Genomic DNA, 15,568 nt, shown 5'->3' with positions numbered 1-15,568 from the left:
TTGCTTTTCATAGATTTTCTCTATCCAATCTGACTAAGTTTGAAGTATTTTGCAAAAAAGAATCTCCAACAGTTTTAGTCTCTAGATGCACAAAGCTGGTAAAGACATGCCCTACAAGATGTATTTCTGTACCTTGCAGCGAAAGACCTTTAATAACTTTTTGTATGTAAATGTATGCTGGACTTTTCAGTTTTTAAATATAAAAAATCAAAAACCATGTATCGTTTTTCCTTCCCAATCTAAATTATGCACTACTTTGTGTTGGTCTACAACCTACAATCCCAATAGAAATCATTATAATTCAGAACTGGAGCTACACACTCTCATACACTGATCATTCTAAATAAAATAAAATATCAGTAAATAGTTTGGTCATATTTGGGTCCCAGTTTGTTTTCACTCTACATAAACTTCGAAGTTTTAATAATAAACTAATAATCACCATCAGAGGTATAGCATGGAAAGCCTGTAGTCATTTTAACCAATGTAATGGAATTGTCATGCACTGATTTCCTGTGGACGAGTTCACAGATCCTCTCTATAGAAAGTGGATGTAAACTTGGTCTGTACTCTGAGCTGCTGTAGATACGATTTTCTCCTCTAAATAATACTTACTAATGCTGCTGGGGAGAGCCCATATTAACTTTATTAATGTTTGTTGAAACCTTTCACTCTAAACAACTGTGCAAAGACAGAATGACTTGAGGAAATGAGGGTTGCTATAGGAGGGAGTTACATAATTCATCCCCATGGGCTCATCTGCTAGTGTTTGAGAACAAATTCAGAGCGTTATTATGCATTTATTTATTACATTCATTGAGCAGAAAGTTTATGGCTTACACAGCCAGAAAATGTCCCCTGATTTCTCACAAATATTCAGTTAACTCTAAACAGAAATGGCAGAAAATTCCTCACAGTCAAAACACAAGTTTCGGTTTGGTCTGACTATAATCACTGTGTAAAATGGTAAGTGTGTGTCCCTGCATTTGCTTTTTGATACATTTGAAATTTGCTTTATTGCTTTATTGCACTGAGTCTGATTAACGATTAGGAAACATGGTTTTTGTTTGTCTGAGTGTCTCAGTGATCTTAGGGGCTATGTTGTCAGGGGCTTTATGCCCCTGGTGGGGTCATCCAAAGCAAACAGGTCCTAGGTGAGGGATCAGACAAAGCGCCCACAGACCCCTTATGATGATTGTCACAAATGGAAACAGTGTTCCCTCGCCCAGATGTGGGTCACCAGGGCCCCACTCTGGAGCCAGGCCTGGAGGTGGGACACGTTGGCGAGCGCCTGGTGGGCGGGCTTTCATCCATGGAGCCCCTTCCGATGGGCTCACCACCGTAGGAGGAGCCAAAGGGGTCGGGTGCGATGTGTTATAGGTGGCGGCCGAAGGCTGAAACCTTGGCGGTGTCACCTCTCTGGTGGGGAAGGAGCCTGAGTTGGTGTGCGAGATAGAGAGGTTCTGGCTAGAAATAGTCAGGCTCACCTTGACGCATGGCTCTGGCTCTTCCACTCTGGAGTTGCCCCTGAGTTGCCAAGCTGGGGTGGGCATACTTGTTGCCCCCAATCTCGGCACCTGTATGTTGGGGTTCACCCTGGTGGACGAGAGGGTAGCCTTCCTCTGCCTACGGATGGGGGGACAGGTTCTGACTGTTGTTTGTGCTTATGTACCAAATAGCAGTTCAGACTACCCACCCTTTTTGGAGTCCTTGAAGGGAGTGTTGGAGAGCAGCCCTCCAGAGGACTCCCCTGTTCTGCTGGGGGACTTCAACGTTCACGTTGGCAATGACAGTGAGACCTGGAGGGGTGTGGTTGAAGGGAATGACCCTCCTGTTCTGAACCCGAGTGGTATTTTGTTATTGGACTTCTGTGCTCGTCATGGATTGTCCATAACTAACACCATGTTCAAGCATGAGGGTCTCCATATGTGCTCTTGGCCCCAGGACACCATAGGCTGCAGTTCAATGATTGACTTTGTTGTTGTGTCATCTGATCTGCGGCCACATGTCTTGGACACTCAGGTGAAGAGGGGAGCAGAGCTTTCCACTGACCACTACCTGGTGGTGAGCTGGCTCCGATGGTGGTGGAGGATAGGTATAGTTGATAGCATAGCCATCATTTTCATTCATTTAATAATACATGCTGTGCATAACCATCTCCTTAATTATGGTTGGAAAAGCCAATTGGTTTTCTAATATTTAAAATAGCCAAAACTATAACTATATGTTATTCCCAAGGATTATGTTATTGCCTACTATTACATAATTAATTGCTACATTTCTATTAATCCTTCTTTGATAAGCCTGTAACAGTGTGCTCTCCACAGTGGTGACCTGTCCCACGCCACCCTCCATCCCCAATGGGCTTCTGGAGGGCTCAGTCCTGGAGTGGGGCTCCGGTGTGAGCTACGGCTGCCTACCTGGGTATGAACTCTCTTTCCCTGCTGTTCTTACCTGCACAGGAAATGGCAAGTGGAGCGGAGACCTGCCTCAGTGTTTGCGTAAGTCACTCTTTCGAACTTAAATTATATATATTATGAGAGTAATTACAGAAGTCTGCAGGGGCATCTCTTTGTTTTTAGATTGAGTGTTTCTGGGTGGGAGTTCTGTCGCAAAATGGGATTTTCTCCATTTAGCTGAACTCAGTCTTAAAAACCCCATTTTGAACTTTATCATTTATATGGAACCAGCAGTTCCTTTGTCTGTTTATAAAATCATATTAGCTGTTTAAATAATAAAAGTAAAGGACTGTGTTTCACCTTTTGTACCATATTTGACCAAAATTCCCAACCTTTCCTTTTCCCATGAAACAGTGAATTTAGGACTAAAGTATTTCAGTCAGCAAAAGTCGTTATTTTCTTCATTTTTCTTTTGGGATTTTTTGAAATAAAATGTAACATTTAAATGTCCCTTGACAGCAATACACAGCTCTTGCATTTTTTATATATTTTACGGCTTCTCTCACAGTCTTTGCTTTAGCATCACGTACCATTTTATAAGGTATGCTGTAAACTACTGGCAACTTTCAATGTTTTTTTTTTTTTTCTTAATAATGAAAAAATTGTAATTCATGAATAATGAATAGAAGTCATAATAGAAGCCAGAGGAAAAGCTGACTAAGCTCAGTTTTTTTCCATAGAACACGAAAGTCAGAAATTGATATTTTTGGTGTTGCTGTTTGTCTTTGTTTTCTTCTGTTTTTTAAAACAACATTTCAAAATTTTAATGTGATAAAGAACATGAATTTCCATTTATTTATAATGAAAAATTTGATCAATTCATCATCAGTGCATAGAATAAATCCTCTAAATTATATGTAGATTAAAAATAAGTAAATTGCCTTTACCCTCAGGGTGAAAGCTGCAGTGTTGATGGAGATGATCTGTGAAGACTCATGAATAAATAGTCTTATTCTCCTTACTCCATTACTACCTTCTCAGGGACGTCTTTGCAAGAGTACTAATAACCTCTGCCATGCATGACTGCTCAAACAGTGTCTGACTGTCATCTGAATCAGTCATGCATTACGTCACAATGAAGTAAAATATTAAGTGGTAAAGTACTTACATGTGTTTGTTTCTCTCAATGTTAGGACTCTTGAATGTTAATTATAAATGAAAGAAAACTTAATCTCACTTATCTAAACACGAATAACATTTGAAATTTGTTTTTTTTTTATTACTTGCGTATCGTCACGTTAGCTGTCATTGTCGGCGGTATGCTGTTTGGACAGATGAGGTTTACAGCAATACTGAGGCTTAAAGCCACTTACAATAGTTTAAGGGTTTGATATAAATAGCTGTTGTTCAGTAGCTGTCAATAAATAACAAAACAATTAAAATTGTCAGACTGCAACAGAAGTTAATGGATGTTGGTGTATCCAAAGACGCAAACACAGTCCCATGTGGGTCCATCTAGGACGCAGATAATGGACTGCTATGTTTTTTATTGGTATTTTATTTGATAGGCCAAAACAAAGAAGAAGCCAAGAGGCCCATGGTAACTGTGGCCAGGACAACTATTTGTAGTGCACTTCACAGTCCGGCCATTTATTGAAGAACATGAACAAAGCCATTGTTGAAAAGCAGTGGTTAGATTTGTAGTTTGCCACAAGTCATTAAAGACATTTATTGCACATCACACTAAACACCACAATCACAGTAAAGCATAGGAGTGGCAGCATCATGCTGTGGTACTTTTATTTGGTTTTGTTTTAGTAGGGATAGGGCTGCTGGTCAGAGTTGATGAAATAATAGATGGTGCTAAATGCAATCCTGTAAGAAACTTTGGGATCATTCAGTTTAAATCTTTGTTCTGAACAATCACAAAACAACGTAATCATTAAAAAACTATTTTTTTTTACAATATTGCTTGGCCTATTTTGCATTGCAAGTGTGATCTAATTTGGAAATGTCTCCAGACTGATGTTCGGCTTCACCTCTTTTGGAGGCTAAATCACTCTTGCTAATTTAGCAACGTTGTTGTTTCTATATCTTGCGGCTTTACGGATCCTCTTGCAATTTTCTCTTGTTGCCAGCAGCAATTCTTAGGATGGTTTCTGGTGTCACTGAAAACTTCTGGAAACTTGTGAAGGCGCATATTGTGCTTACTCTTTCTAACAAGTTGCAGGTGCTTTTGTGGGTCTCTGACCGGTCCCAGAGCTGAGTCCTTGTGTCCTTTCCCAACTAGAGCCAGACATGTTCCCTCAGGATGCAGAGCACAATTGAATTGTGCAGGTGTAGAGCTGTCACTGGCTGATTCCCACTCTGATTTGCACTCAGAATAAGAAATAAATATAAATTTATCTCTGTCTAAAACAAATCACTGCATTTCTAATTTCTATTTCATGATTGTATATACAAATGATAATAATAAAAATAATCATAAATATCTTGTAGATGCCTGAATGGACCACAGACCTAAAAAGCAAACCAAGAAAGTATCAGAAAAAAATAATTCAAGATACATTATTTTTCTGCCCAAGACTGGAATAAACATTAACCTACTAACAGGAAGAAAATGTTAAACAAACAACCAAATTGAATTCAAATGCACTTTGCACTTTTCAAAATTTTATTAATAAAAACACTTTATAAATCATGTGACTTCTGCCTCACAGTTATGCTACACATGTGCCCCAGTCCACTTCTTGAGCGTTACTATCCTGCAACTTTTAGATGCATCCCTTCTTCAACACACATGAATCAAAGTGCTGAATTTCTTCATCAGCATGTTATTTAGGCCTGCAGAGGCCTGGTAACAAGCTATTTGGTGTGATGGAGAAGGGATACATCTAAACGTTGCAGGATAGTAGCCGTCGAGAAATGGACTTGGGCACCCCTGATTTATCACAAAAAATTAAAATTAATTTTAATTTTTTTTGTTTTTGGTTGTAATGTTACAGAATGTGAAAAAGCTAAAAGGCTATGCAGGGCATACTGCATTCCCACACTGCAGTGTAGAGTACAATACATTCTCTTATTAACATAATTGCAGTATTAACACGTATTTTAGAACCTAATACCAGTTTGTGATGTCCAGATTTATACCTTATTAAAGTTTTGTAACCAAATGTGTGTTTACATTCAGCTGCCCAGGTACCAGTTATTGTTCCTGTTTTGCCAAACCTGTCATCTGGTCATATAATGGATAAGTTTCCACGTGGTAAATGTACCATGTCCAGACACTGCCCACCTAAATCATGAAGAGCAGTGACATCCCTCAACATACTGCAATAATTTTTCCACATCAGTTCCTTCTGAACCACCTCCTTCAGCGATGTGAGCAAGAAACCTTTCTGTTCCTGTCTGGTGTTTGGCGTATCTGAGCATAGAACTGTTTCTAACCTAGTAATTACATTTAATAGCTCCATCAGTAATAACATAGATGCAGGTTTTGACAGTTGTGCAATGCTGACACAAAATGAGTGACTACACATACAACGTCACTGCATTCAGTTTCTGCAAATAACTTGATTCCTCTGCTGCATACTCAAAGTGGCAAATAGTTGCTGAATCACTTTATTTTTATACAAGCAAACACACCAGAATGGAAGCAGTGAACAAGGGGTATAAAATGCTGGTCATATTTAGTGTAGATAAGGGTATTTTCTGTTTATTAAAATGTCAGTGAAGCACTATCTACACCAGTCCCCGGGTGTTAGCTATTGTAAAGAACGGAGTCATCATTAAACACTTAATCCTCAGTGTTAGCTCATTACTGTATGGAATGACTATACTCTGTCCAACTTGTGTTGCAGTATTAACACACACATTTGTCATTGAAAGCCTGGAAGTGCATTTAGGTAACAAATGTTTTTGTGTCTGCACGTTACATAAACATCTACAAAAAAATCGTTAATAAATAGATCATCAAAGCACAAGGAGTTTAAGATATATGCCCCAATAACCATCAAACCACTAACAGGATGAATAAGTAGATTTTCATTTAGTTACATTCGAGATATTTTCTGAAAAATCTGACAAGTGTATCATTTGCTTTTTGTGCAAAATTATTTATAACTTCACAACTTTGCTTTTTCCTCCTGTTCATACCTTGTATAGCAAGGCTGCATAGCTGTGTATTACAGTTAAATTTGTAATTCATCTTCAGCTCAGCACATTTAAATACAGATTATGAGATTCTGCAAACACAAATCTTTTATCAAAATTTGCAGACGAACAGGATAAAGATTCATGGTCATGCTCTCTCTAACTTCACACAGGGAAGTGCTAAATTCAGTGTTTGAGAATGCCAGTTTTTAGTTGTCTGCTGGGATAGGTCTGTGATCCCAACTTTGAATCTGTGAATCTGGCCTCTGCATACTGATGAGTTCAAAGCATTGATAATTCATCAAAGCAATGAGAAAGTAAGAGAGAAAGTTTGACATGTCTCCATCTTACTCCTACACACATTCATACACATATACACACTGGCACAAATATGCTGAGCTTGGTTTGGCTTTGGGCCATTTTTCTTATATATCCATAAAGCAGTACACTATTTTCCTGTGGTTTGAAGTTTATGACTGATGTGCATGTCACCTGTTCGGCCTGCATTGTCAACACTCCAAGAAATACGAACAGAATACTAAGCTTTACGATGCCATTTGAGAAAGGCACAAGAATTGTTTTCTGATCTGTCCAGAGGTTTGCATATTTCTGTGCTGTCATAGCAAAAGACAAGTTTTGGCATAATGGTGGCGCACACAGTTGGCTTTCCCAGTTGGTGTTTTAAATGTGTGTTTATATGGGTGTTGCTTCTCGTTTGACACTCATTCAGTACAGCAAACAACATCTACAGTCAGGTGATCTTCTTAAAACAGGAGTTTCCTTTGAATGGCATATTGAAGAGTTTTTCAAAGTACACATGATCCTGGCAAACATAGCTAGGAGTCCCCGATCTCTGTGGATTACCATCCCTGCATGTAGGAGATAAAGGTGGCATCAGCAGCAGAAGTGAGGCTATAGAGCCGGGGCCTTAGCTAGACTAAGGTGACAGTCACACAGACCACCCCTTCTCAGCCTTTTTCTCAAAAAGCGAGAGCCCTTGCCAACAGGATGAAAGAACTACAGGTAATTACAAACAACATTGTAAGATAAACCTGCTTTCTGTTGGTCACAGAGACCTGGTTACACTCAACCATCCCAGATTGATCGCTATCGAGCTAGCAGGCAACGCTATGAGCACCAGGACAGGACATGGGACTCCAGTAAGAGCAGAGGAGGGGGGTTCTGTTTGTACATTAATAACAGCTGGTGTACTAACACAGTGACTGTAGACAATCACTGTTCCTCGGACCTTGAATATGTGACTGTTAAATGCAGGTCCATCTATCTAACAAGGTAGTTCACCATAGTTTTGGGCCCTGTCCCAAAATCCACAGTACCAACCTACGCCCCTCTATGAAGTGTGTACTTTTTAAAAGTGCACGTAGGAGTTCAAGTGTGCAGGTTACAAGCATGCACATTTGGAGAATTGGGAGAGTAGGGGGTTACGTCATCGACTTGCACCTCTGCATCAAAACTGCGACATCAAAAATGGCAGGACCCATCGCTGTTTTTGCAGTCTTACTGCTAAAAGTTATTTTTAAACTGCAACAAGCAATTGTTTTGAGGAGAAGAAAGCACAGGAACCAAAGGAGGCTTATACACAAGACTTTTGCCGCTATGCCAGTGTTTGTTCGATTGGTCCTCTCAATGTTATGGGCTACTGCAGGGATACCCAAAATCAGTCACCCTAAAGCCGGGTGGCGTCTAACAATGTTGAGCTTAGAAAACTAATAAAAAAAAAAATATATATATATATCGTTGGTTTGCTGTCTACAGTTTAGGTAGTTAACCTGATTTGATAGTTGATTACACTGATGGTTGTGATTGGTTTTTGCTCAAAATGTCACATGCAGCAATGAATTGTGGTTAATATACTTTGGCAAAGTCCACTTAGATGTGCGCTTAGTTGAAGTGTTGATCGAGGATGCAAAGGAGGTGGGGCGAAAGACTGCTCTGGAGAATTGGGATACACTATGCACTCACCCATCAACAGGTACGCGCAATTGAGGGACACCATGGTGGAAGTACAAGTATTGGGACAGGGCCTTGGTAACTGCTGTATATATCCCACCGGATGCTAATGCTAGTCTGGCTGTTGGACTTCTACATAGCAGCGTTAGCGACCAGCAGAGCAAGCACCCTGATGCTGTGCACATTATAGCAGGAGATTTCAATGCGCACTTAAATGCAGAGCTGTCCAAATTCCACCAGCATGTAAACTGTGCTACCAGAGTAGCTAAGACACTGGACAAGGTCTACAGCAACATCAAGCGTGGTTACAAGGCTAGGCCACACCTGGGCCAGTCTGACCACTTGTCCCTGTTTTTTATTCCTGCTTATACCCCCCTCAGGAAAACTGCTCTTACCACCACAAAAGCTGTTAAAACGTGGCACAACGATGCCTCCCAGCAGCTACAGAACTGCTTTGATAGGATGACCAACTTTACAGCAACGACAGCAGGCAGGGGTGGCAGGGGATCCAGCAGCTCACTAACTACTAGACCAATGATAGGGATGCCTTGTTGGCAGAGAAGCTGAACCTCTTCTTTGCATGCTTTGAGTTGGTGCCACCACATGCAGCTGCACTTCACCCTAAAGCCCCCAGCAGCTTTACCCTCACTGTGGAGAAGCATGAGGTGAGGCGCACACTGCGGGCTGTCAAACTAAACACGGCTGCTGGACCTGACGGTGTCCCCAATTGGGTGCTGAGAGGCTGTGCGGACCAGCTGGCAAGAGTCCTCACCAGGATTTTTAACCTTTCCATGGCCCAATCAACTGTCACACACTGCTTGAAATCCTCCATCAATGTCCCCCTGCCCAAGAAAAAGAGTATATGGAGAGGGTGGCTGACTTTTGCCTTCCGGGAGTCCACATTGAGGAGGACCTGACTTGGAGCATGAACACCTCTGAGCTGCTGAAAAAGGCCCAGCAGAAACTGCGCTTAGAAAAAAATATAATCACATAGAGACTGCTGGTGCCCTTTTTTTGTGCTCACCTTTTGGTGCTCACTTGAGAGCATAATGGCCTACTGCATTTGTGTGTGGTACACCAGCTGTACAGTGGATCAGAGGAAAGCGCTCCAGAGGACTTAAACATCACTTGCTGCCCTCTCCCCACACTTGAAGATCTTCATAGTTCCCGCTGTCTCCAAAAAACTCATAACATCATAAAGGACCCTTGTCACCCGATTCAAAAACAGTTTCTATCCAACAGCAACAGTTAGATTCAACACAGCCAGAATGTAATGGGAGATGCAATAATGGGAATGTACAATCAGGATGAATGTGTGTATATGTTGAAATTGACCTTTTAACAAACTGGTTCTATGTTTCTATTTTATAACTTATTTATTTTTCTATGCACTGACCAGAGAGCTTTTTCAAATATCATTGTACTTGTGAAAATGACAATAAAAGGATATTCTCAAAGTATTTGTATGTGGAGCTTAAAACACGTCATTTTCATAGAAGACTTGCTGTTTCAATAATTCCTTAATTCCCAAATTTTCTAGGGGAGCACATGAATACAAAGATGTTTGTGAAATATTCTGTTTAATGTTTATGCAGTCGTTTCAGCACAATCTAGATTTTAGTCTCTTTTCTTAGAAATCAGTTGTGACAGGGATTGGCTGTGGGAAGACCCTGCTTGTGTATGACTTGCAGGAAGAGTGAAAGAAGGAAAGTATCTCTGTCTGCACACCTCCATGCAGCAGCAAATGTCAGGTCTGGAGAAGCAGCTGCCACATTATTAGTTTGATCCTGCAGTGCTCTGGCTGCGTGTTTCCCATCTTCCCCTCTGCTCTCTCACATACACCATGGGATCTGAACCAACAACAGCTAACAAGCAACATTTACTGATCACTGGGGTCATAGGGGATTGATAGATGAATATATGAATATAGTAAGTAATAGATAGAGCCATTGGAAGATTAGAGGATGGCTCACTTGTCCTAGCATCAAACCCATTCTGCCTAAATTATTTGAGCCAGTTTGATTGGATGTCTTTAAGCAATAAATTGATGGAGCAGCAGTGGAAATCCATCAGGATTCTTCCGCTGAGGCTCTGGATGGAGTCCCATTAAAAAAAGCAATGTCATACACGAGGCTTAGAGAGCAAGAACGGCAGTAAATGGTTCCAGTTGAGTTAACGCCTAGGCTCTGTCAGGAAAATTAATATTTCACTTGCTAATTATTTTGATATAAAATTTAGAGCCATGACCTTCCGAAACTCCCTGTGCTGTGCCAACATGAATACTCACACACCTACTGTAACTACTAACCCACATGGCTGATTGCTGGAAACAAAAAAGAGATTAGACGTGCACAATCCATTCTGCGACAAGGATGTCCATGTATCTGCCCACAAAACTTTCTATAATCCAAGTAATTTCAAAGCAATTTGAATAGCCCTCTCTTTGAAGATGTTCCAAATCATATTGGAAGATGATTATGCGAAAAAAAACTTAAGGAGCACTCCGTTTAACCATGAGTGTAAATGGTAAAATGGTAAATGACGTGAACTTGTATAGTGCTTTTATCTAGTCTTAGGACCCCAAAGCGCTTTACACTACAAACAGTCATGCACCCAATCATACACACATTTACACACTGACCGTGGTAGATTACATTGTAGCCACAGCTGCCCTGGGGCAGATTAACAGAAGTGAGGCTGCCATACACAGGCGCCACCGAGCCCTCTGACCACTATCAGGAGGCAAGGCGGGTGAATTGTCTTGCCCAAGGACAGAACTACTGAGACAGACAGAGCGGGAGTTTCAACCAGCAACCTGCCGGTTACAGTACGAGCCCCTACTACTGCGGCCATCGTCGCCCTTAAAAGGGTGGGTGTACACTAAGGCCCTGTTTACATGACAACGATCCATTGAAAAATGGATTGTTTTTCTGTTTCTGTTAACACATCTACATGACAGTGGTTTTTGATCTCCATGCACATGACACTTGCAGAAATGTGAAAACAGTGTAATGGCCCTGCTACGCCACTAGTAGGTGTATGTATTTTTCTTTGACACTCAACGTGCAAACACTCTGCTTACATTCAAATGAGTCAGCAGTACAAACAATACCCTGCAATCCACCATTGTTACTGTTGATATTTTCTTCATCTGTTGGTTTTCAAGTGGTCGGCATACATTATGATGTGCAAGTGCGCATTAATTTCTGCGAACTGCAGCTTCCCCATACAGGAAGATTGCGTTTTTCCTGTCAACATGAAAACAGAGACCAGGACGTTTTCAAAACATTACACTCTGGAACACATTTTCAAATGGTGCCATTTTCAGAGAAAACGTACACTGCTGTCATGTAAAGGAACAGTAGAAACGCACCAAAACTGTAGTGTAGAAAGCATCTGGTCTCATAACCCCACCATCTGATTCTTCATTACTTGGCAACTTGACAATTTTGTTGATTTTTTAGGGACAGTGAATCTAGTCATAATCCCTTTGTTTCTCAGGGAAATAGTATTTCTTCTAGTCTGCATCATACCTGTGTTAGCATATCTAAAATAAAAAAAAAACGTTTGCCTGGTGTAAACTTTAATTACAGGACATTATCACCACCTAGTGTACGGAGTGTGAATGGACAAAACTCCACATATTTTTTTTTCTTGTTATTTTTTTCCCCAAAAATATCTGTGACCCACTAAGAACAAGTCTGCTACCTATTTTTATGCAGATTCTTCTAGTTGACAAAGACTGCCACACACAGTCAATAGAAACAAAGCAGTATGGACATTTTTCCCCAGACAGTCACTGACATCTTTCAGAAGGAGGGTAGGCCACAAATGATTATTGCTTAAATGTATCCTGGTATAGTATTAGAATGTTAAGTGGAAGAAAAAATGTAGTAGAAAAGGGTTGAAAAGCTGCAGGATTAAATGTAGCCTTACGAGGATTGTGAAACAAACTCCATTCAATGCCATGTGTGTTTCACCATTTCCTCAAGTACAAAGTCAACTCAATCATCTGCAAGGATATTTTAGAGCACTTCATGCTTTCCTCTGCTGAAAAGCCTTATGGAGATGCTAATTTCATTTTCCAGCAGGACTTGACCTTTTTGATGCTGCCTAAAGTACCTATAAGTGGTTAAATGGCCATAGTATCACTATGATAAATTAGCCAGAAAATTGACCTGACCTAAACCCCATTCAGAATCTATGCCATGCCACATTGATGTAATTTATGCAAAAGGAGCCCCGATCAGTGAGTGCACTTATCCCAGTATGCAGAACTACTTTAAAGAAAGTCAACATTTCAATATTAAAAATCTTTTGTAATATTAAAAATTTCTGGAAAACCTAATTGTGAGTTTTCTATAGCTGTTAGTCATAGTCAACAAACTTACAATCAATAAATGATTGAAATATATTACTGTCTGTGTAACAATTTTATAGTATGATTTCCAGTTTTTGAATCAAATTACTGAAATAAATTAATTAATTAATTAATTAAACCACCAATATGAGCACAGGGGTTTGTTCAGGGTTGTAGTGATGATGGTGTTTGCAAATGTTCAACAATCAGTTGGACCTGATTTTCTTTTTCTTTACATGTCTACGACATCACTTTGTTTGTGCAGCCAAGTTCTGCGGTGATCCTGGTGTGCCTTCCAAAGGACGACGAGAAGGACGCAGTTTCATATTCAAGTCAGAGGTGACATTCAGTTGCAGCACACCCAATGTGCTTGTTGGATCAACGTCACGTATTTGCCAGAACGATGGCACTTGGAGTGGGTCTCAGCCTCGATGTATAGGTATTGCATTTCTTATATAGTATCCATTAGGATTAAAAACTTGTTCATTATTTTTTAAGATTTGTTTTGCAGCACTAGTGGCCTTTATTTTGTCATTTTTTGAAAGTAGACAGACAAAGTGTGGTGAAGAGAGGGGGAAGACATGCTACACAGGTTGTCTTGGCAGGGCTCGAACCAGGGAACAACCACGTCAAGGGCCAAATGCCTTTCTATACATGGGCCGTGCGCTCTACCGCCACGCCCAGAAAGTCTGTCAATTTTTATTTTGACTAAAAACGTATTATAAGATTTTTATATTCTTCTACAAGAGCAACCCAGTGAAGATGGACTGTAGCTCATAACAAAAGAATTTATGGCGGGTGGTCTCGATGTCATCGATTATCATTATATTAATGTATTTAGGTGCTTGTCTAGAGTGCTTGAAAGGAGTTTCATCACATTCAGATAATAGCTAAATTAACATTCATTTCACAATGAATTTCAGAGGCACAAAATTCATTGCGAAAGGAATAAATCATTCCCAGATTATTTGCTCACATTAGCACCCCACGTCAGTAACTGTCTACCTGCACAAAACACTACTAAGAAAAACAACTATTTTCTATCAATCTTTTTTTTGTGGTCACATTCTCCACTTTGCTCTATTGCATATTGCAGTCTCTTATTGCCAAAATGTTTTCTTGTTTCAGAGCCTACAAAAAGCACATGTGAAAATCCAGGAATACCTGAGCATGGCTTCATGAATTACTCTACAGGTTTTAAGGTAGGATGTGAAAAAAAGATCCCTTTTGAGACGTCTTTATGCACTTTACTTTTAAGATAAATGCAAAATGTGTTATAGGAAAATCTCAGCCGCTGTTGTCAATACTAATAGCTAAATTTTGAGTGAGGCCTTACAACCTGATTTCCAGTTATTTTACGGCTGTAATATTTGCAATTCAATCTATGACTGCTCTCACATTTTTAAACCATCTTTCAGTAAGACTCTGCGGGTAACAGTTTGGCAGGTATCTCTGTCTGCACTGTTGGGCAAGGATGGGAACACACACACGCTTTAGGTTCTTTTACAAACTTTATACTTTGTCCTGGTATCATCATTTTTACAGGAAAATGCTTATTTTGTACCAAATAAAATTAGAAAGTGATCATGCAGTGCAAGCCTAATAACTAGTTAATACATTTCAGATAATGATTTGTTAGTTTCCATTGTAACATAGAAGACACTCAAATATATACTTGGGTACACAAAATTCCTCTCCTAGGTTTACATAGACTCATCATCTACATGAATGTCGTATTAATTTTAGCCTTTTAGTGATTATTTTGAGCAGCTTTGTTCCAGGATGGAATGAATTTAAAACATACAAATTAAATTGGTTTTAAAAACAAGACATTTGTGCACAAGTTGGAATTTACTGTGCATGGTCTCAAATAGACATAAGGTCAAAATTATACTGACAAACTTATTATTAAGACAGTTTTTCTTTTGAAAATTGATCTGGTCAGTTGTTTAGTAAAATGGAGTTGTTAATCAGTGTCAGCTGATTTGGTATTAATGAAATTAACAACAGTTGCACTGAAGAGGTGACAATGAGAGAACTCCTAAAACAAGGATGGTTTTGCAAGTGGAGTCCACAGGCATTTTTCCCTCCAAATTTTTCTGACCCTACAGAGGTTGCACAATCCTGGACATCTCCAGGACCAGTCTCTGCTCCTTTGAACAAGGAGATAGAGGATGAGTACTGGCAAAGACCTAAGAAGTGACCTCCAATGGGCCAATTTTGTGAATGAAGCATTGGCTCCATGCCTCAGGCTACCTCATGAGGAAAAAAAAAGTCAAGCAATAGTCAATGTCAAACAAATCTATATTATAACGTGTGTGTTTGACAGCTCTGGAGAGTTGCTCTTACTCTGTGTATTTCTTTTTTTTTTCTCACCCATTTACTTTCTAAGCGTCACAAGTTAAGTGTACACGATGTCTTAGCAACATTCAGCAGAATTTCTGACATGAAAGTGTCACAATAAAAGCAAAAGCAGCTTATACGATTATACGGATTAGGGGTTGTAATGGTGTGCAGTCTTGCATCGTTCTGCTTTACTGAACAACTTTCACCAACATCTTGACACCACCAAATGAGAAAAATCTGTCTTAATGCTGTCTTTCAGTAATTGCCTAGAATGGTTGCTGAAAATAAAAACAAAACTATCCATTCATCTTCTATACCGCTTATTCCATAGTGCGTCATG

General features: G+C 39.8%; 1 protein-coding gene across 2 annotated transcripts in view; it reads left to right on the top strand.

Annotated features, from left to right (window-relative positions):
* LOC124865431 (CUB and sushi domain-containing protein 3-like) overlaps positions 1-15,568 on the top strand; it is a 359,430-nt gene that overhangs the window by 319,413 nt on the left and 24,449 nt on the right. For both annotated transcript variants that reach the window (XM_047360499.1, XM_047360500.1), the window contains exons 60-62: positions 2,328-2,501; positions 13,148-13,321; positions 14,011-14,084. In XM_047360499.1, coding sequence (XP_047216455.1) covers positions 2,328-2,501; positions 13,148-13,321; positions 14,011-14,084 — 422 coding nt within the window. The remainder of the gene's footprint in view (positions 1-2,327; positions 2,502-13,147; positions 13,322-14,010; positions 14,085-15,568) is intronic.

This window comes from Girardinichthys multiradiatus, chromosome 3, assembly GCF_021462225.1.
Source record: "Girardinichthys multiradiatus isolate DD_20200921_A chromosome 3, DD_fGirMul_XY1, whole genome shotgun sequence".
Lineage (NCBI taxonomy): Eukaryota > Metazoa > Chordata > Actinopteri > Cyprinodontiformes > Goodeidae > Girardinichthys > Girardinichthys multiradiatus.
The sequence above is the reverse complement of the archived record's forward strand: the minus strand, read 5'-3'. Positions and strand labels throughout refer to the sequence as shown.